General features: G+C 56.1%; 2 protein-coding genes across 11 annotated transcripts; both read right to left on the bottom strand.

Moving 5' to 3' along the window:
• Positions 1-5,986: 5,986 nt before the first annotated feature.
• Positions 5,987-11,751, bottom strand: LAT (linker for activation of T cells). Of its 3 annotated transcripts, XM_047780230.1 has the most exons (12): positions 10,854-11,751; positions 10,634-10,661; positions 10,476-10,510; positions 10,141-10,228; positions 9,945-10,009; positions 9,824-9,853; positions 9,676-9,739; positions 9,508-9,602; positions 7,767-7,829; positions 7,500-7,562; positions 7,325-7,399; positions 5,987-7,172 (listed from the first exon to the last, which is right to left on the bottom strand). In XM_047780230.1, the coding sequence occupies exons 1-11, from the start codon at positions 10,954-10,956 to the stop codon at positions 7,332-7,334; spliced, it is 702 nt and encodes a 233-aa protein (XP_047636186.1). In that variant the 5' UTR covers positions 10,957-11,751; the 3' UTR covers positions 5,987-7,172; positions 7,325-7,331. The 3 variants fall into 3 exon arrangements, with proteins under 3 accessions (XP_047636186.1, XP_047636185.1, XP_047636187.1); XM_047780229.1 differs by having other exon boundaries at positions 9,676-9,853; XM_047780231.1 differs by lacking the exon at positions 9,824-9,853.
• A 118-nt stretch (positions 11,752-11,869) lies between these two features.
• Positions 11,870-21,553, bottom strand: SPNS1 (SPNS lysolipid transporter 1, lysophospholipid). 8 transcript variants are annotated; one of them, XM_047780221.1, is made up of 13 exons: positions 21,283-21,553; positions 20,127-20,335; positions 19,963-20,028; positions 17,513-17,649; positions 16,212-16,363; positions 16,059-16,125; positions 15,122-15,267; positions 14,528-14,683; positions 14,024-14,213; positions 13,602-13,667; positions 12,935-13,033; positions 12,468-12,639; positions 11,870-12,192 (listed from the first exon to the last, which is right to left on the bottom strand). In XM_047780221.1, the coding sequence occupies exons 1-13, from the start codon at positions 21,309-21,311 to the stop codon at positions 12,098-12,100; spliced, it is 1,584 nt and encodes a 527-aa protein (XP_047636177.1). In that variant the 5' UTR covers positions 21,312-21,553; the 3' UTR covers positions 11,870-12,097. The 8 variants fall into 8 exon arrangements, with proteins under 8 accessions (XP_047636177.1, XP_047636178.1, XP_047636179.1 ...); XM_047780222.1 differs by lacking the exon at positions 21,283-21,553 and adding an exon at positions 20,567-20,883; XM_047780223.1 differs by lacking the exon at positions 21,283-21,553 and adding an exon at positions 20,567-20,883 and having other exon boundaries at positions 20,127-20,331.
• Between the last annotated feature and the right edge of the window lie 472 nt (positions 21,554-22,025).

Raw genomic sequence — 22,025 nt, 5'->3', positions numbered from 1 at the left:
CAAAAATGAAAGTGGCAAGTGGGATGGGGAGAGAGGGGGCTGGAGTCAGAGCGGGGTGTGGGGTGCTATCAGGAACCCAGAAACAGAAAGACAAGTGGCAAGACTGAGAGCCGGCTGCGAGAGGGTGAGAAACACTCAAAGGCCCAGCCAAGCAAGGTGCATGAGGAGGCAGACAGGGACGAGGACCCGAGCATGGAGGCAGGAGGGGACCCCAGGGGAGGAGAGCAGAGGCCCCATGTCTGGGGCTCTCAACCCCATAGGGCCACAGATGCCCCCAGCATCCACCCCTCGGGCTCACGTAGCTCACGTATCTCTGAGAAGAGGGACCTGGCTCAGGCCCAGCTGTCCAGAGCTCCAGAGCCAGCAGCCCCAGTCTGAAGTCTGGCACAGGAGTGTGCTCTGAACGGCCTCAGCGACTCGCCCTCGCTTAGTGACAGAGGAGGACAAAGAGCCCTGGATGGGGGGGGGTCATGGTGGGCACAGAAGGTGGTACTCAGGAAAAAGGGTTCTTGGACCACTCAGAGAGGGAGAGCCAGTCCCCTGCCTGATCTGGCCACCTGCCTTCCCCGAGCCTTAGTCTCCTCACTTGTAAACGGGTGATAAAGAGAAGAGCATACTCAGAGGCACAGTAACCACCAAACATCTGTGAAGTGTGTGGCACCTTGCGTGGCCTATGTCAGTGCCCGAAGGCGGGTCTTGTTGAAGGTCGAAGCTCCACAGCATCCTGTCTGGATGAGTCAGGGCCCTTTCATTTGCAAATGACAGAAACCCAGCTGGAGCTGAGCCAAGTGAACCAAGGGTATTAATTAACTCGTGTAACTGCACAGTTGACGGGTGGAGCCTGCGTCAGGAACCAGTGGATCCAGGACCTCAACCCAGGTTCTTGTGAACTTTTCTCCCCCTTCCTGGTACTGCTCACCTCCATGCTCCCTTCTCCCGCACAGGTGCCCTTCATAGGGTTCTCTCCCGGCCCACATCCTCCTTGTCGAGGGGTCCCGGAAGAGAGAAAGAACCTTATTCCCAAAAGTTCTAGCAAGAGTCCCTGTGCCAAGCAGAATTTGCTCTCCGTGGGATTTCTCTTTTGGTTTGCCTCGTTGGGTTTCCCTTTTACACCAACTTTTAATGAGTACATGGTCTCCCTCCCCCTCCCTCACTCCTGGGTAGGTGGCACTTCCATCAGTAACTCTGGGATTTGCTGAGGGACCTTAGGCAAATCACTTCACCTTCTTGAACCTGTTACCTTCTCTACCAGAGGGGTTCCTCACACCTTACGGACAAGAGCGTTGTGAGACTCAATGAAGTCATGAGTGCAGCACACAGTAAGTGGGGAATAAATGCATCGCGACAGCCGCCCTCCCTTCTACCAACAAGAGCCCCTAATTTTCCCCGGGTGCCTTCCCTGTTTCCAGTCCCTCAGAGTAGAGCATATGACCCGGTCCTAAGTCATTTAGCCATGGCATTCTCCGGGCCAGTGACCAGTCAGGGGAGTCTTGTGACCTAAACTAGGACCATCAGAGTAAGAGCAGGGCTTCTGCTGAAGGTTCTGGGACATTCTACAACAGGCCGGCAGCTGGAGCTCTGAATCAACCCCTAGCCTGGGAACCGCCATATGCCGTGGGTGCAGCCCTAAAAAGCAAAAAAGAAAAAAGAAAAATCGGAGCCCTGCCGCCCACAGCCAGGATGGGAACCTGGAAGGATATGTTTCTTGCAGCTGCTGGAACCATCGCAGGCCCACAAGGGAGGGACTGTGAAAAATGGAGACCATGGAGCAAGGAGAGCTGAGGAGAAGCTGGAGGTTGGTGATAACACTTAGGCTTCTGACTCCAGCCGTACCTGAGTTCCACCATCCTCAGCAACAAGGGATCCTATTCATTCACTGTCAGGGACATCATCGGGGGCTAGGGACCCTAGAATCAGAAGGTTTTATTTTTAGGGCCGAAGGTGCAGCATATGGAAAGTTCTTGGGCTATGGGTCAAATTGGAGCTGTAGCCGCTGGCCTACGCCACAACTGCAGCAACGCCAGATCTGAGCTGCATCTGGAACCTACACCACAGCTCACAGCAACGCTGGATCCTTAACCCACTGAGCCAGGTCAGGCTTCAAACTCGAATCCTCATGGATGTTAGTCAAGTTTGCTTCTGCTGAGCCACAATGGGAACTTCAAGATTTTAAGTTCAACATCCTCAAAGGTTCCCAATGCCCAGAAGCCTGGTGGCAGAGTTGAAACTCAAACTTAAGTCTCCTCACGGATATTCCAGTGCTTTTGCCACCAAACTCAGTCCTCTTTCTGGAATTATTGCTCATTTGGTGGAAATAACAGGAGCCATAATTATCCATTAGGAATTTTTGGTGGCAAGGGAAAGAAAGCCTGGCTTGAATTGGCCTAATTAAAAACAAACAAACAAAAAAAAGGTTCATTCATTCGGGAGTAATGCCTTCAGGCGCATTGGATCTGGGTGCTTATATAGGCTATCAGGACTCAATTTTTCTTTTTCCTTTTTAGGGCTGCATCCACGGCATAGGGAGGTTCCCAGGCTAGGGGCTGAATCACAGCTACAGCTGCTGGCCTACACCACAGCCACAGCACCGCCAGATCTTTAACCCATTGAAGGAGGCCAGGGATTGAACCTGTGTCCTCATGGATATGAATAGGATTCATTAACCGCTGAGCCATGACGGGAACTCCTAAATAACATTTTTTAAATGTGCTAAAATCAAATACACTTGGGGAATACTAGGTTAGGCAAAGAGAAGGGTTTATCACAGGACCTCTCAGAGCCATGAACCCATCACAGAGCATTTGACTCTGCCAGGATTTGGGGAATGTGCTTTTCCCAAACTCTCCTGAAGGCAGAATGCTTTCTTGAAAAGCTTCTCTCAGGACGCATGAGCCACACAGTACATTTTGTTGTTGTTTTTGACTGCAGGCGTGGCACGCAGCAGTTCCTAAGCCAGGTATTGAACCCACACCACTGCTGCAACCTGTGCCACAGCTGTGGCAATGCCAGATCCTTAACCTGCTGCACCACCAGGGAATGTCCCACACAGTGCATTTGGGGAGAAACGGCACTGAACACCACAAACAGCCTGAGCTCTTTCTTTCTTTCCTTTTCTTTTGTCTTTTGTCTTTTTAGGGCCGCACCCGTGGCATATGGAGGTTCCCAGGCTAGGGGCTGAATCGGAGCTATAGCTGCCAGCCTACACCAGAACCACAGCAATGTCAGATCCAAGCCACGTCTGTGACCTACACCACAGCTCACAGCAACGCCAGATCCCCAACCACTGAGCAAGGCCAGGGGGTCAAACCCAAAACCTCATGGTTCCTAGTTGGATTAGTTAACCACTGAGCCACGACGGGACCTCTCGTAGCAGGCACTGTGGATGCCTTGTCCGTGCCCCCCCTCCCCATTTCAGGGCTCACTGGCCCAGGGACCTGCCGGTACCTGCCTTCCTCTGCTCCAGGCTTGCCTGGGCCACTGAGGCCCACTGGGCCCACCAAGAGTGGCAGCCAGAAGTTCTGGAGAATGAACAGCCCCCTCCCCAGAGCAGCCCTCAATTGGGGACTACTGGGAGAGGTTGTACTAATATCTCTGCTTCCTCTCCAGGCAAGATGGCTCACACCCACCCACTCTACAATGTACCCTTTGTGGGCTGCCCTCTCTTTCCTGTCTCACTCCCCTGCCAGTGTTTTGGGGACCACCTCCCAAATAAACTATTTGCATTGGGACGCTTGTCTCAAGGACTGTTTCTGAGAGACCCCAACTCCAGAAAGCTTACTTCCCAATGCTCTTTATTTTCTATTTTTTTAGGGCCACACCCACAGCATATGAAAGTTGCCAGGCTAGGGGTCAAATTGGAGCTGCAGCTGCTGGCCTACACCACAGTCACAACAATGAAGGATCCGAGCCTCATCTGTGACCTACACTGCAGCTCACAGCAATGCCAGATCCTTAACCCACTGGGCAAGGCCAGGGATCAAACCTGCATCCTCATAGATACTAATAAGTTCCTTACCAGAGTCACAACGGGAACTCCCCAGTGGCCTTTAGAAGCACCCAACTGTCTCCCCCAGCAATTCCGAGAAACATTCTTTTTTTTTTTTTTTGCTTTTTAGGGCCACACCCGTGGTATATGGAGGTTCCCAGGCTAGGGATTGAACCAGAGCTACAGCTGTCGGCCGACACCACAGCCACAGCCATGCGGGATCCAAGCTGCGTCTGCAACCTACACCACAGCTCACGGCAACACTGGATCCTTAACCCACTGAGCGAGGCTAGGGATCGAACCCACAGCCTCATGGTTCCTAGTCAGATTTGTTAACCACTGAGCCACAATGGGAACTCCTTTTTTTTTTTTTTTTTTGCTCCGAGAAACATTCTGTCTCACTTATCACTAAGTCTACCTTTCCTTCAACAACAGACTTCAAGAAAAAAAATCTACTTGTGTTCCTTGGCTTCCAGCTGCAGGAATGCTCCTTACGGACCACCCCGCTGTGCTGAGAACCCCAGCCCCAGGGCCACAGACCTCACTGACTGTCCCACCTGGCCCATCCAGTGGTGGAAGCAAAGCCACATCCTCTTGCTGATCCAAGAAACACCAATGGGAAACTGCTTAGTGCCTCAGGGAACACCCCCACCCCTCAATCCATCAAGGCAAGGACCAGAGTCACCTTGGCCAGAGTCCCCTTGGACTTCCCCAAGCCTCACAGTCCACAGCCAACCCAATGCCACATCCTTCCTTTCGCCTCCCAAACTTCTCCTCATTCAATCACCTCTTTCCGTTGCCCCTGCGGCTCCTTCAGCTAGCCCACTGTTTCTCACGTGGGTTACTCCAGCAGCCTCCTCACTGATCCCACCTCAGGGCCTTTGCATATGCTGCTCCCGAGGCCTGGCACACCATATGCAACTCACCCACTTGGCACAGACAGACTGGCACCTCTCAGCCTCCTATTTACTGCCTCCTAAACTTGCCCTGCTTTCCTGCCCCCATCCATTCCCCGCTTACGCCTCAGTTTCTCTTCTTACAAAACCACTCAGATACGCAAACACTTGAAAGAATCATGTATCAAATACCTGCACTTAAGTATAAAACATGACACGTACCATCGAGGGTCCCTGAACTCCTTCCCAGGCATCCTCCGCCTCTGGCCTGCGGTAACCGCTCTCCTAAGTGACAGGGTCTGCTGTTCTCAGTTGTCAGCAATTACAATCTGCTCCGAGCCCCTTGGATCCACCCTTTTAGCCTTAGTCCATCTGCTGGTTTGTCCAGATTTATACCCAGGAATTTGCTAGGCAAGGGGACACATCATCTTCAGCTTTGCTGATGTTGCTAGATTATCCTCAGAGTGGTTGTACCAACATAACTTTGTTGGTAAACCGTCTGGCCCAGGCATAAAAGTGCCTCTGCCCTTTTTTATTTCCTCCGAATAAAATATTTTAACAGCACCTACTTTTCTTTTGGCTACACCAGCAGCATGCCGAAGTTCCCGGGCCAAGGATCAAACTCGTGCCACAGCTGCGACCCCAAGCCACAGCAGTGACCACACTGGCTCCTTAACCCAATGCACCACCAGGGAACTCCTTAACATCCCTTATTGATGTCTAGTTTGTCTCTGCCCCTCCCCAGACATCCCTCCCCCACTTCTCCAAAGGGCCTCTCACAACCTCCCCACTTAGAGCAAGGGCGCTGGTGGCAATAACCCCGGAGGCCAAGAGGCACAGATCTCAGCCCAGATTTGCCACTTTGGCTGTGTGCCTCTGGCCAAATCGCTTCTCCTCTGCGAGCCTGTTTCCTCACAAAACCGGGAAACGCACAATAATCCACAACAAGGGGCGTGACAACGACTACAGAAGCATGGAAATGCGGCAGGCACTCCACAAGGGAGCTGTTTCTATTACCTTTGGTGCCCACAGAGGATGCCAACAACTTTGCGTCTCACTCAGGACTACTCTGGTTGTATGCGACACAAACCCCAAGTCAAGGCGATGGAAGAAAACTGGTCATTTATTGGCCCGAGTAACTGAAGTCTGAGGGGCTATCTTGCTTCAGGTGTGACTGGATCCAGGTGTTCTGACACCACCAGGAAGCCGGCCAGCCCTGCCCGCCTCCGGGCTGTTTCTCCTCCATCATTCTCAGGAGGCACTCCAGGCATGGGCCCCAAGGACCACATTCCCCAGCTGCACGACTGCCGTGAACAGAAAGAGCTGCTTCTTCCTGACATTTGCTGCCCATGTCCAGCGCTGGGCCTCACTCTGGCCAGGTGGTCACTTGCTCGCGTCGGAACCAGTCACAACGACCAGGATGTCCTCCAGACCCTGCTACTGGGGATGGGGGGGTGGGGCGGGCGTCTCGGAGCAGCAGCAGAACCAGTCGGGCGCTCCTTTGAAACGCAGAGTCTCAGGCTCCATCCCAGCTGGACTGAAGCAGAGTTTGCATTTTAGCCAAACCCCCAGGGGAGCCGCCTGCACGACAAGTCTGAAGAGGACGTTACTGTCCATTAACTTTTTCAGTTGCGGAGGCAATTTTTAAAGTTCTGTTTTATTAAGAACCACAAAATGTAGGCCCTAAGAAAGCCGTTTGTGGTTGTCAAGTCCACCCGCTTGTTTTGAAGAGGGAGAAACTGGGGGCCAGCAGGGAATGGTCTCCTCTAGACGCCCACCCAGTGCTTCCCTTCCGAGGACTAGCTCGTGGAGAGACATGTCAGAGCCCCAGAAGGCCCAGCCGGGGTTGGAACTGCCTCACTCGTGAGGTGACGTGTCCCACGCTTCGTTCAATTACACACACACCCAGTCAGGGACCCGGGAGCATGTGAGGCCGGAGACCCAGAAACACGCATGCGCGCATGCGCACACAGACCCTCCCAGACCCCGCCCACCCTCGCTCCGACTCTGACCCACTAGGCACCCCCCTCAAAGCCAAGATCACTGCAGTCCACACCAGCCTTTATTCTATTACAGAGTAGGGCTGGGGCCAGGGTACTTCATTCTCAGGCTGCGTCAGAAGGTGCGGAGTATTGGGGCCACATGGACTGGACCCCGAAGTGACAATAAGTTAGGGGGAAAATTCTCAGACTGTTGTCAGGCTGGAGCCGGGGCAGGGTGGGGCTCTACAAAGCCACTGCCAGCTGCTGGGCTCAGCACTCCTGGGCAAGGCTGGTTCCGGAACAGGCACACTGAAACACAATAGGACAGAGAGAGAGGGAGGGGTGATGAGGTCAGGAGGCTGCTAGAGGTCGGAGAGGAGAGGGCTGAGATGGCGGGAAGGGCAGGGAAGGTCGAGGGCCCGAAAGCTCAGGGCAGGGCTGCGCTGGGCGGGGCCTCTCACCAGGCCCTCAGTTAAGCTGCAGATTCTCGTAATCTGGAGCTTCTTCATCCTCCACCTCCTGGGAACGCAGGGTGGCTGTGAGGGAAGTGGAGGTTGGTCTCCAGCTGGCAATCCCCACCCCACCTCCGCAGAGGCAGCTCCCCCAGTGTCTGCCCCACATCCCCCCAACACACACCAGGCTTGGTCTTGGCCACGGGCTGTAGCTCCTGGGACACGTTCACATACTCCCGGCTCCCATCTGTGGAGACAGGTCAGAAGGAGGGACGGCCATACCCAAAGGGCGGCAGGCCCCATTGAGGGTGAGAGAGGAGGACACCCAATCAGAGGGTGAGGGAGTCACAGAGGGGGCTGTGGGCATCCCCAGGGCTGGGGTAAGCGTGGGGATGAGGGTGAGGCAGGGAAGGTAGACCCCAGGAGGGCGCCGGGGGGCCCAGCCACTCACTCAGAGACGCATCTGCACTCTCCTCACTTTCAGGAACGTTCACGTAATCTTCCCCGGACTCCACTGTAGCAAAAGCACCAGTGCCCCCAGCACTGTTACCCAGAGCCCCCAAGTCCAGACACCCCGAGACTCCCAACCGCAGCCACCAAAGACTTTCCACGTGACCAGGCCAACGAGACTCCTACACACAGATACCCCCTGCCCCCAGAGACCATCCCCACAGTCAGTCCCAGAGGGGATGGGGGGAGGGCAGTTTGGACGGGTGATGCTGGTGGCAATGGAGGAAAGTAGGATACCTTGGTCAAAACCGACTAGAGGGAATAGAATTGTGGGAGAAGAGACAGCAGACCTCCAGATGACCCCCTAGCATGTCCTCCAGGTTGGGGAGCAGCTCAGGGTGATGAGGCTGGGTGCCATGTGTAAAGAAAACAATACCCAGGGCTGGGCTCACTTAAAGGCGCCATTAGCCCCGCTGCCCTTCCTCCTCAGCCAGGCCTGCCCAGACCCCCTCTCCTGTCCTTGTGCCTTCCTAGCACCTGTCGCCATTGACGGCATTTTATTCGTGCTGACTTATTTCTCCACGAGGATGTAGACGAGGCAGGCTTCCAAACCAGACTGCCCAGGTTCAAGTCCAACTCCAGCTTTAACTTACTGTGTAACCTCAGACAAGCTACCTCACTTCTCTGGGCCTCAGTTTTCTCACCTGTAAAATAGGGTGAGGAATGGTACCCACTGAGGCGTCGTGAAAACTAAAGCAGTGAATTAAAACAGGGCCTGTGGTACAGGAAGGGCTGCCAAGCTTCTGTTAAAAAAAAAATAACTGTACCGATGGGGCAAAAGAGGGCCAGGCGGGGAAGGGCCAGGCTCCAAAGCAGCTGGGAATTGCGTGGTTTAATAGTAATACATTAAAACACATAACACTCTTAGCGGGGCACATAGGACGCCCTCGACAATGTCAGCTCTTATTTATCATGACTGTACTTCATGATAAATAAGAAATACAGTCACCCAGGAAATATGATGATTATATCCAGGCACCCAGGAAATATGATGGATGAATGAATGAGTGAATGGATATAAGTGAATATAAGCCCTTGGACAGAGAAGTCTGGGGCTCAGGAGAGAGGAGGTGAGTTAGGAATCTGGATGGCAAATGAAGCCGGGTGTGGACGTGATGGCCCAAAACAAGTCGAGAGAGAATGCAGGAGAGACAGAAAGGCGGGTAACAGGGCACTAATGATGATGAGACCTTGAGAAAAGCCTCTAACAGGCAGGATGAGACTAAAATGAGAGAAAAGCAGCCCAAGGGAAATTAAAACAATCCAGGAAGCAGAAGAAAACGAACCCCCATAACCCCCCCAGAAGACCACCTACAATCAACATCCTTATTGAATTATGAGATGTTATTGCCTTCGTGAAACAAGAACAGGAGGCTATGAAAAAGGAACATTCAGAGACGAAGAAAGGTTTTGGACAGGCCAGACAAAATAAAAGCATAGAGTCCAAAGAAGAATCAAGTCAAGGAAATCTCACAGACAAGAAAGGGAAAAGACAACAAGGAAAGAGGAGAGAAATGGCAAGAAAATCAGAAGATGGGAGCCGGAAGTCCCCTATCTGAAGGACAGACGTGCCAGAAAGAGAGAAGAGAGAAAATGGAGGGGGAGCAGGCATCCAGGAGGAGAGGGAAGAGCCAAGGGCTCGCAGGCCAGAGGGGCAGGGGGTGGTCAGACGGCAAACTCACTGGAGAAGGCGCTGTCTCGGAGGCCGGGCTTGTTGGACGCAGGAGCTGCTGGGACCGTGGCACCGGTGGCTGGGACGCTGTCGGGAAGCACCACCCTGAGGAAAGTCAAGGATGGGGTGAGCAAGGACCCCCCCGGCCTCAGCCCCTACCTCCCACCTGGCCACTCACAAGTAGCCCTCGTTGTGATAGTCTTCTTCATCCTCGTCTTCGTCCGCATCCTCACAGACTGGCTCTGGGGGGAACGACACAGGGTCAGCAGAGCCCAGGGCGGGCCCTGGCCTCCTCCCAGCCAGGGCCGCCAGGATCGCAGACGCACCCTCGTTCTCGTAGCTGGCCACACTGTTGGCTGCCGAGAGAGCGCGAGAGGGAAATCGACTCAGCTCAGGCGGGCCTGGCCTCTGCCCGGCCCCAGCCCCTGGGCCCCGCGCCCCGCTTACCACCATCTGAGTCCTGCCGGGAAGAAGGCATGCGGTGGGAGCCTCCGGGGGGCTGCGGGGATCGCCTAGGAGTCAAAGGTCAGTGGTCATGCTGGAGTGGGGCTCTTGGGCAAGAGGGACTGCGACAGGCTGAGGCCCCCATTCCAAGGAAGCGAGGGGCCGCAAAGGAGGATTCAGAGGGGGAGAGGCTACTTACGGGATGGGGAGCAGATCTGGCTGGCTCAGGGGTGGGTAGGAGGTCATAGGCGGGTAGGAAGTGGCTGGTGGCCAGGGGGCAAGTGTGGCTGAGGACACAGGACCAAGCTGAAGAAATGACTCCAAACATCACGCCCTTTACCCGAGTCAAGGCCTCAAAGGGCAGACTGACCCCCAACACCCCTGGGCCCTGGGGTGCCCCCATCTCCTCCCCACCCCCAGCTCAGGTCAAGGCCATGTGGGCAGCCATGGGGGGAACTAAACAAAGGCACATACTCTCCGGCGCCAGGGGACCCTCTCCCCACACCCGAAGGAGGGGCCCCGCCATGTACTTACGAGGCCGCTTGATCACGATGCTACTTGGGGTCAAACTAGCGGGAGAGACACGGCTTGGCTAAGTGGCTGCCAGAGGCCCCAGCCCCCGCCCCAGTCCCCTCAGGCCCACAGTGGGTATTGAGGGAGACACACACACTGGGTCAACTGGGCAGACTCACCTATCGGGGGCAGCAGTGTCATATGAGCCTGGGGAAGAGAGGGCTGGTGAGGCAGGAAAAGGGAGTGACGGGGGCAGAGGGAGAGGGACCCTGGGGCGCTCGGCGTCTCCGAAACAGTTAGAGACGATTAAAGAGGGATGAAGGGGTTGGGGAGTGGGGTGAGGATCCCTGGAGGTGGGGGGTGTCTGGGCATCCAATAACCCCACCAGCACCCACTCACCCGGCAGCTCTCGGCAACGCACACACAGTGCCATCAGCAACACGGCCAAGAGGGGCAGCAGCAGGAGGCCCAGCGCGTAGGGGATCAGGCTGACCGCCTCCATCTGCAGGAGGGGGCTTGGACCTGGCCTAGCTGCTCGCTGCACAGCCCTCAAGAGCAGAGCTGCTGCAGGGCGAGGGCCAGGCCAGCAAAGGGGCAGGGGCCAGGCGGGCACCAGGCTGGGAGCCTGGTAGAGGGGCAGCCGCGCCCCCTCCCCTCAATGGGCTGAGTGGGCGGCAGCACCGGCTCTGGAAGGCCCTTGACCCCAGGGAGGTCAGGCCAGGCTGGGCTGGAGTCTGGGGCACCAGGCGCCCCTATACAGACCCTGCGCCCCAGCCGTACCTGCCCCTGGGCTCTGCGCCCGCCTCTCTCAGCGCCTGCCCGCCTGCCTGCCTGCCTGCCTGCCCGCGGCAGGAAGCTGTGGTAAACGCCGGGTGAGGGCAGGAAATCATCAGGGCTCCTCAGCCGGCTGCACCCGCCCCCTTCCCACCCCCACCTAGCCAGAGGGGAGGGGAAGGAGGCCTCAGGAGCCACCACCCCCACCCCCGGGCCCTCCAGAAGGGTCTGCTGGTCTCCGGACAAGAGGCAGCTCACAGCAGGGAGAGGAGGGGAAGATACTTGCAGGCTGTGGCCGCCGTGGCCTCCACAGCCGGGGCTCAAGGAGGCAGCGAGGAGGGAGGCTCAGACAGCGGGACCTCTGAGGGGCACAGGGCAGTGCCCACCCCAACCTCGCCCTGGCCAGCCTGCCAAGGGCGGGCGGGCGGGCTCCAGGGAAGACATGGGCGTGACTCATGGTCACACGAGCCAGCTCACTCCACCCCCTCGTTCACCAGCCCAGAAGGACAGGGATTTGCCCAAGGCGCCACAGGAGTGACCCAACGGCCACTGGAAAACTGGGTCTAGAAAGGGGGGCGTCCCCTGCCATCCAGAGGTCAGAGGTCACTAGCACCCAGAGAGACTCCAGCAGGCACTTGGGGTCTGGCTACAAATTTTATTCAGTTACAAATAGCACCGAGCCCCTGGGGCTGCTCCAGTGGGGATGGGGAACATCCCCTCTTGGCTCCCCATGTAGTGCGTGGGAGCCGGAACATGGGCCAAGCCCCTCCTAAGAAATGGGCCAGGCTGAGAGCTTGGGCCCAGGCCCCTCCTGGGTGGGCCCGGGGCCAGCCGTGGTGGGTGTGCAGGTAGCAAGCGGTGACCCCCCCTCAGATGAGCACACTGGACACGGGGACCCGGGTGGATCGGCCCCGCTGGGGTACCACGATTCGGTCATCGGCAGGCCCGGCCTCAAACAACAGACCTGTCGGGAAAGGGAGCAGAGCCAGGGCTGGATGCACAGACAGACACAGGGCCAGGAAGGGGACACACAGGCAGGGGCAGATGGACGGGGCAGCAGAGCCACCCGCGCCGCGGACACAGAGGGGCATCAGCTCGTGGAACAGGCAGACGCGACGCCCGAGGAACAGGAGGGCTATGGACACAGGGCCAGGCGGGCGGACAGACGGACAGACAAGCAGGGGGCATCATGAAGTTAGACGAGGGGCTGTGGACAGACAGAGGGGAGGCCCCACTGACCCTGCACGTGCAGCTGGGCCCGCCGGCGGTCGCCCTCAATGAAGACGGCGGTGCCCAGGAAGGCGGCGCCGCCCAGCGCCCCCACAAAGGCGCAGAGCATGAGCGAGAACTGCAGGGCCCGGAACTCGGACAAGAAGGAGGGGGGCCAGCCCCGGCGGAGGCGGTCGGAGATCTGTGGGGAGACAAGGAAAGAAACGTCAGGAGAAAGAGCCAAGCAGAGGGAGCCCCCAAGTTCCCGAAGAATGAAGACTTAGGCCTGGACCTCCAGGGGCCTCCCTCGTGGAAATCTGTCCGACTCGCTGAGGATTGGAGGTGATGGGTGACGGGGCCCAGGGGACTCCGGTGCCTCACTAGGGCCAGACCCTCTCATGCGACCTGTGCCCAGACCTCTGGCCACTGGCCGGTGCTAGAAATAATACAGGGTCCCCCGAGCCTGACCCCAGGCCTGGTGGAGGGGCTGTGCTCACCAAGCCAATGAGGTAGGGGCTCCCGGCGTCACCCAGCAGGTGGGACAGCACGATCTGGAAGGCTTCGGCAGTGGAGCGTCGTGTGGGGATCACCACGTACTGGCGGGGAGAGGGGCAGGGGGCGGAGGGCGAGGACAGGGTCAAGGCTCAGCCTGGGCCGAGGTCAGGTGAAGCCCAGCCCAGAGGTGTGGCTGGCATAACGGGTAGGGCAGGCCCAGACTCTGGGCCCACCAGGAGCTGGACTCTGCGCTCAGTCCAGGGCTGTTTTTTTTTTTTGTTTTTTGGGGTTTTTTTTTTTGTCTTTTTGCCTTTTCTAGGGCTGCTTCCCACGGCATATGGAGATTCCCAGGCTAGGGGTCTAATTGGAGCTGTAGCCGCCGGCCTACACCAGAGCCACAGCAATGTGGGATCCCAGCCACGTCTGCAATCTACACCACAGCTCATGGCAACGCCGGATCCTTAACCCACTGAGCAAGGCCAGGGATCGAACCTGCAACCTCATGGTTCCTAGTCCAATTCGTTAACCACTGAGCCACAATGGGAACTCCCAGGGCTGGGTTTTGAAGAAGGGCATTCAAGGCATTCAAGGCAAGTGGGGCCTCCTGGCCCCCGCTCCCTGCTCCCATCAGCCTCTGGGGTAACCCTGGAGCACGGCGCCCTTACTCACCAGCAGAATGTCAGCCACGATGGCCCAGTTCATGGACAGCAGGGTCTCTCCAATAAAAATGAAAATCTGGGCGATGGGAGGTAGGCCGTGAGGGAGAGGGACCAGAGGTGGGGCACTAGGCTCGTCGCAAGGCAGACACACGGAGGGTCGCCGGGTACCAGGCCCACCTCTTAGCTCGCTTAACCCTCGCGACACCCCCAGGAGGCAGGTGCTACCAATGACTCCCATGTTACTGCAGACGGAACGGAGCCCAGAGAGGTTAAGGCACTTGCCCCATGTCAAACACTTAAGAAGCGCCAGAGCTGAGACCCAGAGCCAGGTGTTTCCCCTTCAGAGTTGGCTCTGATCCTGGTCCTGCCCCAGGGCACTGTTCCTCCACCCTGGACCCAGAAGGCCCCCTCAGACACCTGCTGGTTACTCACATAGGTGGCCACGATGCTACCACGGGCACTGGCAAGTGACAGGAAGAGGAAGGGTGCGGAGCCCAGGAGGCCAGCAGCGCAAACGAGCGGGTCAGCCCGGGGGTTGGAGCGGCGGAGGCGGTGGCTGATCTCCACGCCCAGGCCCACACCCAGGACCCCGGTGAGGCAGGTGATGAGCCCGAAGATGAGGCTGGGGGGAGGGGGAGAAGGGGGGGCTAGTCCCTCTGCCCGCAAAGCCCCCTGGCCTCACCCCCCATGGCCCAGAGAGAAAGATGGTCCATCTCGGCCACCCTCATGACCAGGTCTGTCCAGGCACAGCACCCCATGTTCGCAACACTCCAAGAGGAGGGCACCCATTTCCCAGACTGGGAAACTGACACTCGGGGGGAGGAAGTAGCTTGCAGACAAAGGATCCAAACTCTCCTTGCCTGAGTCTGAATCCCAGACGCGCCACCTCATCCCCTGCCATCTGCAGGCCACCCAGCCCAGCCCCCATCTGGGTACCTGTCAGAGGAAGAGCAGGAGTCTCCAGGAAGGCAGGGTGGGGTCTCACCCAAGACCACACGGGAACGCAGCAAGAAAGCAGGAGCCCAAAGAGCCAGGGAGCCCGTAACAAAGGCCACAGCAGTGAAGCCGAGGGAGGACAGGATGAAACTAGGACTGCAGACAATTAGGAGGGAGGAAGTCAGACTCCACTGAGGTATCGGGATCAGGGACTTCTGTTCTCCCTTCCAGGCTGATTAAAAAAAATTTTTTGGCCACAACCACAGTATGAGGAAGTTCCCAGGTCAGGGCAGTAACCAGAGCCACAGCAGTGACAATGCTGGATCCTTAAGCCACTGAACCACCAGGGAACTCCCCTGGCTTATGTGAATAGTCAGGGCACTTGGTTATGCAGGCTGACCTGGCTCCCAAGAATCTGGGCCTGTAATTCAAGCATAGGCCACAAGGGGGCAGTAGCGGCCAAATTCCTGGCAGTGGGGTAGAGCCAGCTGACAGCAAACTGAACAAAGACCACACCCACTTAAATCTCAAAGTAGACCCTGGTGCCCCCAAGGGGGGGCCTCCCATGTTGTGCTAGCAACAAATGAAACTCACTTTCTGGCCAGAGCCCTCAGATCTGCCCACCATGAGGTGGGGTTCAGGGGTGGTGAGTCTGAGTGGCGCTCCACGGCTCCCCTTGGTGGCTCCCGTACTACCAGGAACAGCAGTACAACGGCCAGCACTCCTAGACCTGGAGTCACCTGGGGAAAGAGCGGGCTTCAGAAAAAGCAGAGACTGGGCAACACTCAACCGTAGGGGCCGAGAGAATGTGTGGATATACAAAGGCAACTCAGGCCCCAAGACCTCAAACTCCTAGCGAGTGCCTGCTCAAGGAAGCTGAACTTGTGACTGGGGGGCGGGGGCGAATGCCGCTAGGGCCCCTGCAAGGCCCCTGCCACTGGGGTTTCTGCAAGCCTAACTGTTCCCTCTTTGGTAACAGTACCCTAATATTCGCCCACTTCTCTCAACCCACATGGTTCAAATAGGGTGCGGCTTGTAACCCAGACTTGGCCAGCGAGAGTCATGTACATCTCCCAGGCCTCGAAGGCAGATTCAGTGGCAGGCATATGACCCATGTTCGTCTAATCAGACACCACCCAGGACTATTGCTCAAGGATCCAGGGTTCTCAAGTTTCTAAATGGGAAGTTAAACACATGGAGCTTTCACTTCCTCGAGAAGGACAATAACAAACAGGAAAGCAGAGTTGTGACAGGGGGAGTCCTGGATCCAGCTGCACCTGAAGCGCACCTGGGGACTTTCTATTATGAGAGCCAATACAGTCCCATTTGAGGGCTTACAGTTTTACAATGGGTTTTTTGTCATCTGCAACCAAGAGTTTGGTCTATCATATGGCTTCATGGTGAGGGCAGCTAGGCTTCCTGCAGGCTTGGCTAGAGTGAGCACTGCCTTAAAAACTGGATGTTTGAAGGTAGAAAAGGAGGCATCAATGAGCATATTATTGAGCTTCTCCCAGGCTGTGACCAGACTCACCCTCAGAGCCCAGTGCCAGTCCCCGGCCACATCTTTCACTTTGGAGCCTGCGATGTAACCCAGACCACTGCAGTGGGTTGGGGAGAGACAGCTGGTCAGTCACATCCCAGGCAAAGCCCTTCTGCCTCCCCGCCACGCCCGAGGTCCCCTCACCTGCCCACCGGGATGGCAAAGTAGAACACGCTGAGCATCCGACTCCGCTGGTCTGCCACGAAGAGGTCAGCGATGAGGGTGGGCGCGATGGTGGAGTAACTGGCCTCCCCAACCCCCACCAGGCCCCGGGTCAGGAGGAGCAGCCAGAATCGCTGGGGAACGAGACACGGGGGAAGTGGCACCCCACCTGGCGGCCAGCCTCCCGGCCAACCTCACCAGCCAGCTCTGAGAAGGTGGCGGGGATGGCAGGAGAGGCCTGGGTTTTCAAATCAAACAGACCTGAGCTTGAATCCTGGCTCCACTACGTACTAGCTGTGACTTTGAGAAAGCAACTTAACCTCTCTGAGCCTCTGTTTCCTTATCTGCAAAAGGGGAATAATAACAACTGTTCACATAACTAGTGTGAGAACTGGACAACCAAAGGATGCTTCATCACCTTGCACCCAGCAGGTGCACAAGTCAATCTTAACTTCTGTCTTGCCCAACCCACCCAAGACACCCCAATAGTGAATAATGATCTTAGGTGGGGGTTTATTCGTCTCCCAAGGACACCAGAAGCTCAGGACAAGGCACAATTGCCCAATGAGCCTATCTTGTGTCTGGGGCAGAGGAGACAGAGTCCAAGGGCAGAGAGTGAGAACAACAGACAGAGGAGATTTCAAAGGGGCAAAGATGCAAGAGCTAGGGAGGCAGGACACACACCAGAAGAGGGGCATCGAGGAAAGTGAAGGGAGTTTCTGGAAGGAAGAAGTGGGTCAACAGAGCCAGAGGCTCTCAGGAGGTCTAGCAACAACAGGACAAGGAAATAGGAGCTACGGTTAGCAATTGAGAGGGCGCTGTTGACTTTGGCAGTGGCCAGGTGGGGGCAGGTTAACCAGCAGTGCTCAAGGGGGGAGAGGGAGGAGAGGAAGGGCAGGCAAAAGAAGAGCTTCCTTCTGGCTGCTCTTTCACCCAGACTGGAGCTAGTCCAGGGGGCCTTTCGGGAAGAGGAAGATGGATAGAGGGCGGTCCAGATAAGGTCCTTCTCATGGCAGAGAAACCTGAGTGTTTTAAGTATGCAGTGGGAAGAGTCAATGGTCAGGGGGAGAAGGGATGACGGACGGAAGAAGGTTCTGGAATAAAAGGGGAGAGGAGGGGATAGGCGGATAACTCAGGCAAGCAGGAGATAGAAGTTGGACCAAGGAAATTGCACAAGCTCCCTTGGTCCTGTCTTCAGTGACTCCAAAGAACAGCAGCAAAGACTGATGGAGGAGGCGGGGGTGGGGTGGGGGGCAGAAGCAGGAGCCAGTGTGGGACCTCACCTCTTTGGGGATGAAGGATGACCCCAGTGTCACCAAGGACCAGAAGGCAATGCCCCCGCACATGAGATACTTCCGATTGTACCTGTCACCCAGGTAGCCAAACACAGGTGCCAACACCATGTAACTGGAGATGAACACTGGGGGGAAGCAGAGAGTCACAGCCCAGCCCCAGTATCCCTACCCCAACCCCTACCCCAGCTCAGGGGAGAAGGGGCGGGGCAGGAATAATTCCCAACCCAGAAACTACCACAGCTTCCTAAGTGTGGTGGCAGGGAGCGGGGAGCCCGGCCCCATCTGAAACATCATTCTTTTTTTTTTTGTCTTTTTTTTTTAGGGGTGCACCTGCAGCATATGGAAGTTCCTAGGCTAGGGGTCCAATTGGAGCTGCAGCTGCTGGTCACAGCCGCAGCCATGCCAGATCCGAGCCATATCTGTGACCTACGCTGCAGCTTATGGCAACGCCAGATCCCTAACCCTAGCGAGGCCGGGGATTGGACCCAAATCCTCTGGGATACTAATCGGTTCTTCACCCCTGAGCCACAAGAGAACTCCTGAAACATCTTTCAAATCTTCCACCGTAGAAGGGATGGTGCAGCTGACGCCTCACTCTCATCCAGTCGAGAAAATCCAAACTCCGTATCTGGGCCAAAACACACTTATCTGATCTGGCCCTTCGCTACCTTCTCAACCTCACATTCATCCCTCGCTGCCTCCCAAAGGTCCAACTGCCAGGTTCAATACCATCTTAAGGCTTTGGGCACCTGCTGTTCTCACTGTCTGGAATGGTCTCTCCTCTTCTCTGAGCTTCACAGACCTAACTAAGCTCCTTCACCTTCAGCTCAGAAACCTTCCCATCCATCACATATCCATTCTCTTTACCACATTTGTTCTGTCTTCTTTTACTGAACAGTCACTGCCCAGCACAAAACAGGTGCTCAACACACTTGTGTTGCATGAAAACATGAACGGGGCTGCTGAGAAAAACCTGTTTCTTATCTAAACTCAACAACTTTTTGGAGTTCCCGTCGTGGCGCAGTGGTTAACGAATCTGACTAGGAACCATGAGGTTGCGGGTTCGATCCCTGGCCTTGCTCAGTGGGTGAAGGATCCGGCATTGCCGTGAGCTGTGGTGTAGGTCAAAGACACGGCTCAGATCCCACGTTGCTGTGGCTCTGGCTTAGGCCCGTGGCTACGGCTCCGATTAGACCCCTAGCCTGGGAATCTCCATATGCCGCGGAAGCGGCCCAAGAAAAGACCAAAAAAAAAAATTTTTTTTTTTTCTTTCTTTTTTTTTAGAGTTGCATCTGCAGCATATGAAAGTTCCCAGGCTAGAGGTCGAGTTGGAGCTGCAGCTGCCATCCTATGCCACAGCCACAGCAACACCAGATCCAAGCTGCCTTGTCTGCGACGTACACCCCAGCTCACAGCAACACCGGATCCTTAACCCACTGAGTGAGGTCAGGGGTCAAACCCACATCCTCGTGGATACTAGTCAGATTCATTTCCACTGAGCCAAAATGGGAGCTCCCCTAAACTCAACAACTTTTAAGAGCTTTGCAGACCTGGACCTATGATCTCATTTTCATTCCATGAAACGTTGGCTTAAATACCTCCAGTTCCTTAGCAGCCAGGAGGGCAGCAAAAAAACAAAAAACAAAAAAAAACCACAAAAAAAAAAACACTGCAAAACCTGGTTTCCAACTCCTCTTCTTCCTTTTGTTGTGTGACCCCAGGCAAGTCTTAACTCTTCTCCAAGCCTCAGTTTCTTTATATAAATGCAAATAATACTACCTACTTCCTCTATAAAATAATAATAAGGATTCCTTGGCTGATAAAAGGATTAGAAGACAATGGGTGTAAAAGGTTTGGCCAAGTTCTTTGGATGTTATTAGCTCCAGGGCCTCCACCTGCTATCTGCACAGAAATGAAGGAGAGAAGGAAGGAAAAGAGACTTGGCCCTGGCTTTGCCCCTCCCACAAATCCCAAGTTCTGAACAAGTAAAACTCACCTCTCCCCTTTCCAGACACTCTCTGCTGCCATTATTTACTGGGTGCCCAGCATTTTCCAACACTGTTCTATGCCCGTCACCAGCACTATCTCATCTAACCCTCACATCGGTCCCAAGGGGTGAGCTGGGTTATTACGAACTCCATCTCACCCACAAGGAAAGTGAGGCTTAGAGAGATTGAGAGCCTTGCCAGCGATCACATTACTTGGAAAGCTGAGATTGAAACCCAGGTCTGACTTAACCGTGACAATGAACTGACTCCCTCTTTAATTCTCTGTAAATACGGGCTCCTAACTCAACAGGACCGCCTCAGGGCAAAAATCACAGCCCTCTGGCCACTGTACCTCGCACAAATGACTCCCCAGGCATGCCAGGATGCAGCCCGAACTGGAGTAGACAAGATAAAAGATCTGCTGTGCCCCCAGGAGGGACCTCCACTCACCGGTCTGAATGAGGCCGGAGCTACCGTCTCCGATGTCGAAGAACTGCTCGATGTCCGGAAGGACGCCTGGGAAGAAGAAGACTCAGGATGGGCTGGCCGAGGCCGCCCCACCTTCGGGAACCCGCTCCCTTCCCCTCTTCTAACTTTCTCCCTGAAGTCAGTACCAGCCACGGTGAAGCGGTCCATGTAGTTGAGGAGGTTGATATAGCACAGCACCGCCACTATGAGAGCCGAGCGGCCTGAAGACAAGCCCGTGATGCGCTGCAGTCCCTCCCGGTCCAGGACCTCGGGATCCTCAGACTTCGGGTTCCCCATGGGCCCCGGCAAGCCCGGGAGGCCGGGCGCCGGTCCGTCATCCGTGTCATCCGCCTGGCTGAGGAAGGGCGTGGAGTCGGACCCGGACATGGTCCCGGGGGGTCGCGCCCGCCCGCGCTCCGGTCCCACTGACGATCCCTGCGAGGGGAGGAGGCTGGAGAAAGGAGGATGGAGGGGGAACCCAGGCAAAGCAGGTGCGCCGGGAGACCGGGAGGAGCTTGCCCCGAAGCCCAGAGCACTGGGGATGGAACCCGGGCTCTATCATGCGTCCCCGCCCCGGCAGACACACCGCGCGGAGGAGACGAGTGGAACCCGGTGAGGTCGGGGACAGGAATGGGTTGAGGTTCGAGTCCCCTACTCCCCCAGCTGAGGAACCCTTCACCCCCGGTAGGAGCCCACCGCACTCGCGATCCCTCAGCCCCGGCTCTGCCCCACGGCCGCCGCCATGTTGCCTAAGAGCCGGTCATGTGACACCAGAGCTGGGCTGGGGGCGGTGAACGCCAAGGTGGGTCAGCCCCGGACGCGACTACGGAGGCCGCGCGCGCCCCTGCGGCTTCTCAGCCGCTCTCGCATCACGTGACTGAGGGCGGCAGCGGGAGCTCTCCACCCAGTTTTTCAGGCAGGACCGACAGACGACCTAAAGGAGTCTAGGTGACCTAGTGCGAGTCCCTGCCCGTCTGAATCTCGGCTTCCTTATCTGCAAGGCCTGCTTCTTATCGAACGAGATCAGATTAGATAATGGAATGTTAAAAGGGTCTGGATATTGGAGTTCCCGTCGTGGCGCAGCGAAAACGAATCCAACTAGGAACCATGCGGTTACGGGTTCGATCCCTGGCCTTTCTCAGCGGGTTAAGGATCCGGCGTTGCCGTGAGCTGTGGTGTAAGTCGCAGACGCGGCTCGGATCCCGCGTTGCTGTGGCTCTGGTGTAGACCAGTGGCTACAGCTCACATTCGACCCCTAGCCTGGGAACCTCCATATGCAAGGAACAGTTCTTACGCTCTTACCTACTGTGTCCGTTTGGGGCTTCATACATGTTCAGTGATGAATGAATGGTGAACAGCTGCTCCCAGTCCTGGCCTCTTGCCTGCCCCGGTCAGCTCCCTCGAAACCCCTGAGCTTTCCTTGCAGGCGTTGAAGAAAGCCTCCCCAGAATTTATCCACCGCGTGTGGAGTCGGTTTTTCCCTTGCCTCTAACGGGACCGAAGCCCTTGCGCCTTCTAATGGTCTCTCTTGGAACAGGCAGGGGCTCAGGAGGCCAAGCTGCAGACTGGGCTCAAAGACTACAGAGCCTTGGCACCAAAACAGCTTGGTTGCTTGGCGCTTCCCTGCCCCAATCACCAAGCTACAGCTGATAAACATACACTCTAAGTAAAATTAGTGAAGTTCTATGCAAATGCAACTTCAAGATCCCTCTTCCAACCAGACCTCTAAGCCCCTCTGCTGAAATTCTAGTCTCCTAAGATCTTGAGGCCCCCAAGAGGCCTTACCTGAAACATGAGTCCCGGACCTACTTGGCATTGCCCCAGGAGATACTTCATGTTTCAGAACATTAAGCCTAGTCTGCCATGTGGGCCTAAAAGAAAGAGATGGAGAGGGATTTCAGATTGTATTCACTGAATTTCCTCAGTACTGTGAGCGTGTACTCTATGCCTGGCATTGTGTCTGGTGTCAGGCAAATGCAGATTTATCTGGAGCTTATCTGAAGGGGACAGCTATTCATACACATGTAAAATTGCACCGGTCAAAT

The sequence above is a fragment of the Phacochoerus africanus genome, chromosome 5, assembly GCF_016906955.1.
Source record: "Phacochoerus africanus isolate WHEZ1 chromosome 5, ROS_Pafr_v1, whole genome shotgun sequence".
NCBI classification, from domain to species: Eukaryota; Metazoa; Chordata; class Mammalia; order Artiodactyla; family Suidae; genus Phacochoerus; species Phacochoerus africanus.
The sequence above is the reverse complement of the archived record's forward strand: the minus strand, read 5'-3'. Positions and strand labels throughout refer to the sequence as shown.

What these genes read in the sequence shown, in the direction of transcription:
- LAT (XM_047780229.1), bottom strand. Translation starts at nt 10,956, where the DNA reads ATGGAGGCGGTCAGCCTGATCCCCTACGCGCTGGGCCTCCTGCTGCTG. An exon ending in GCGTTGCCGAGAGCTGCCGG is followed by an intron (nt 10,662 to 10,853) that starts GTGAGTGGGTGC and finishes TCTCTTCCCCAG; the next exon opens with GCTCATATGACACTGCTGCC. An exon ending in GAGTGCAGATGCGTCTCTGA is followed by an intron (nt 7,563 to 7,766) that starts GTGAGTGGCTGG and finishes CTGTCTCCACAG; the next exon opens with ATGGGAGCCGGGAGTATGTG.
- SPNS1 (XM_047780220.1), bottom strand. Translation starts at nt 20,367, where the DNA reads ATGTCCGGGTCCGACTCCACGCCCTTCCTCAGCCAGGCGGATGACACG. An exon ending in CTGAGGGCTCTGGCCAGAAA is followed by an intron (nt 14,684 to 15,121) that starts GTGAGTTTCATT and finishes AATTGTCTGCAG; the next exon opens with TCCTAGTTTCATCCTGTCCT. An exon ending in TCGTGGCTGACATTCTGCTG is followed by an intron (nt 13,034 to 13,601) that starts GTGAGTAAGGGC and finishes TCTCCCCGCCAG; the next exon opens with TACGTGGTGATCCCCACACG.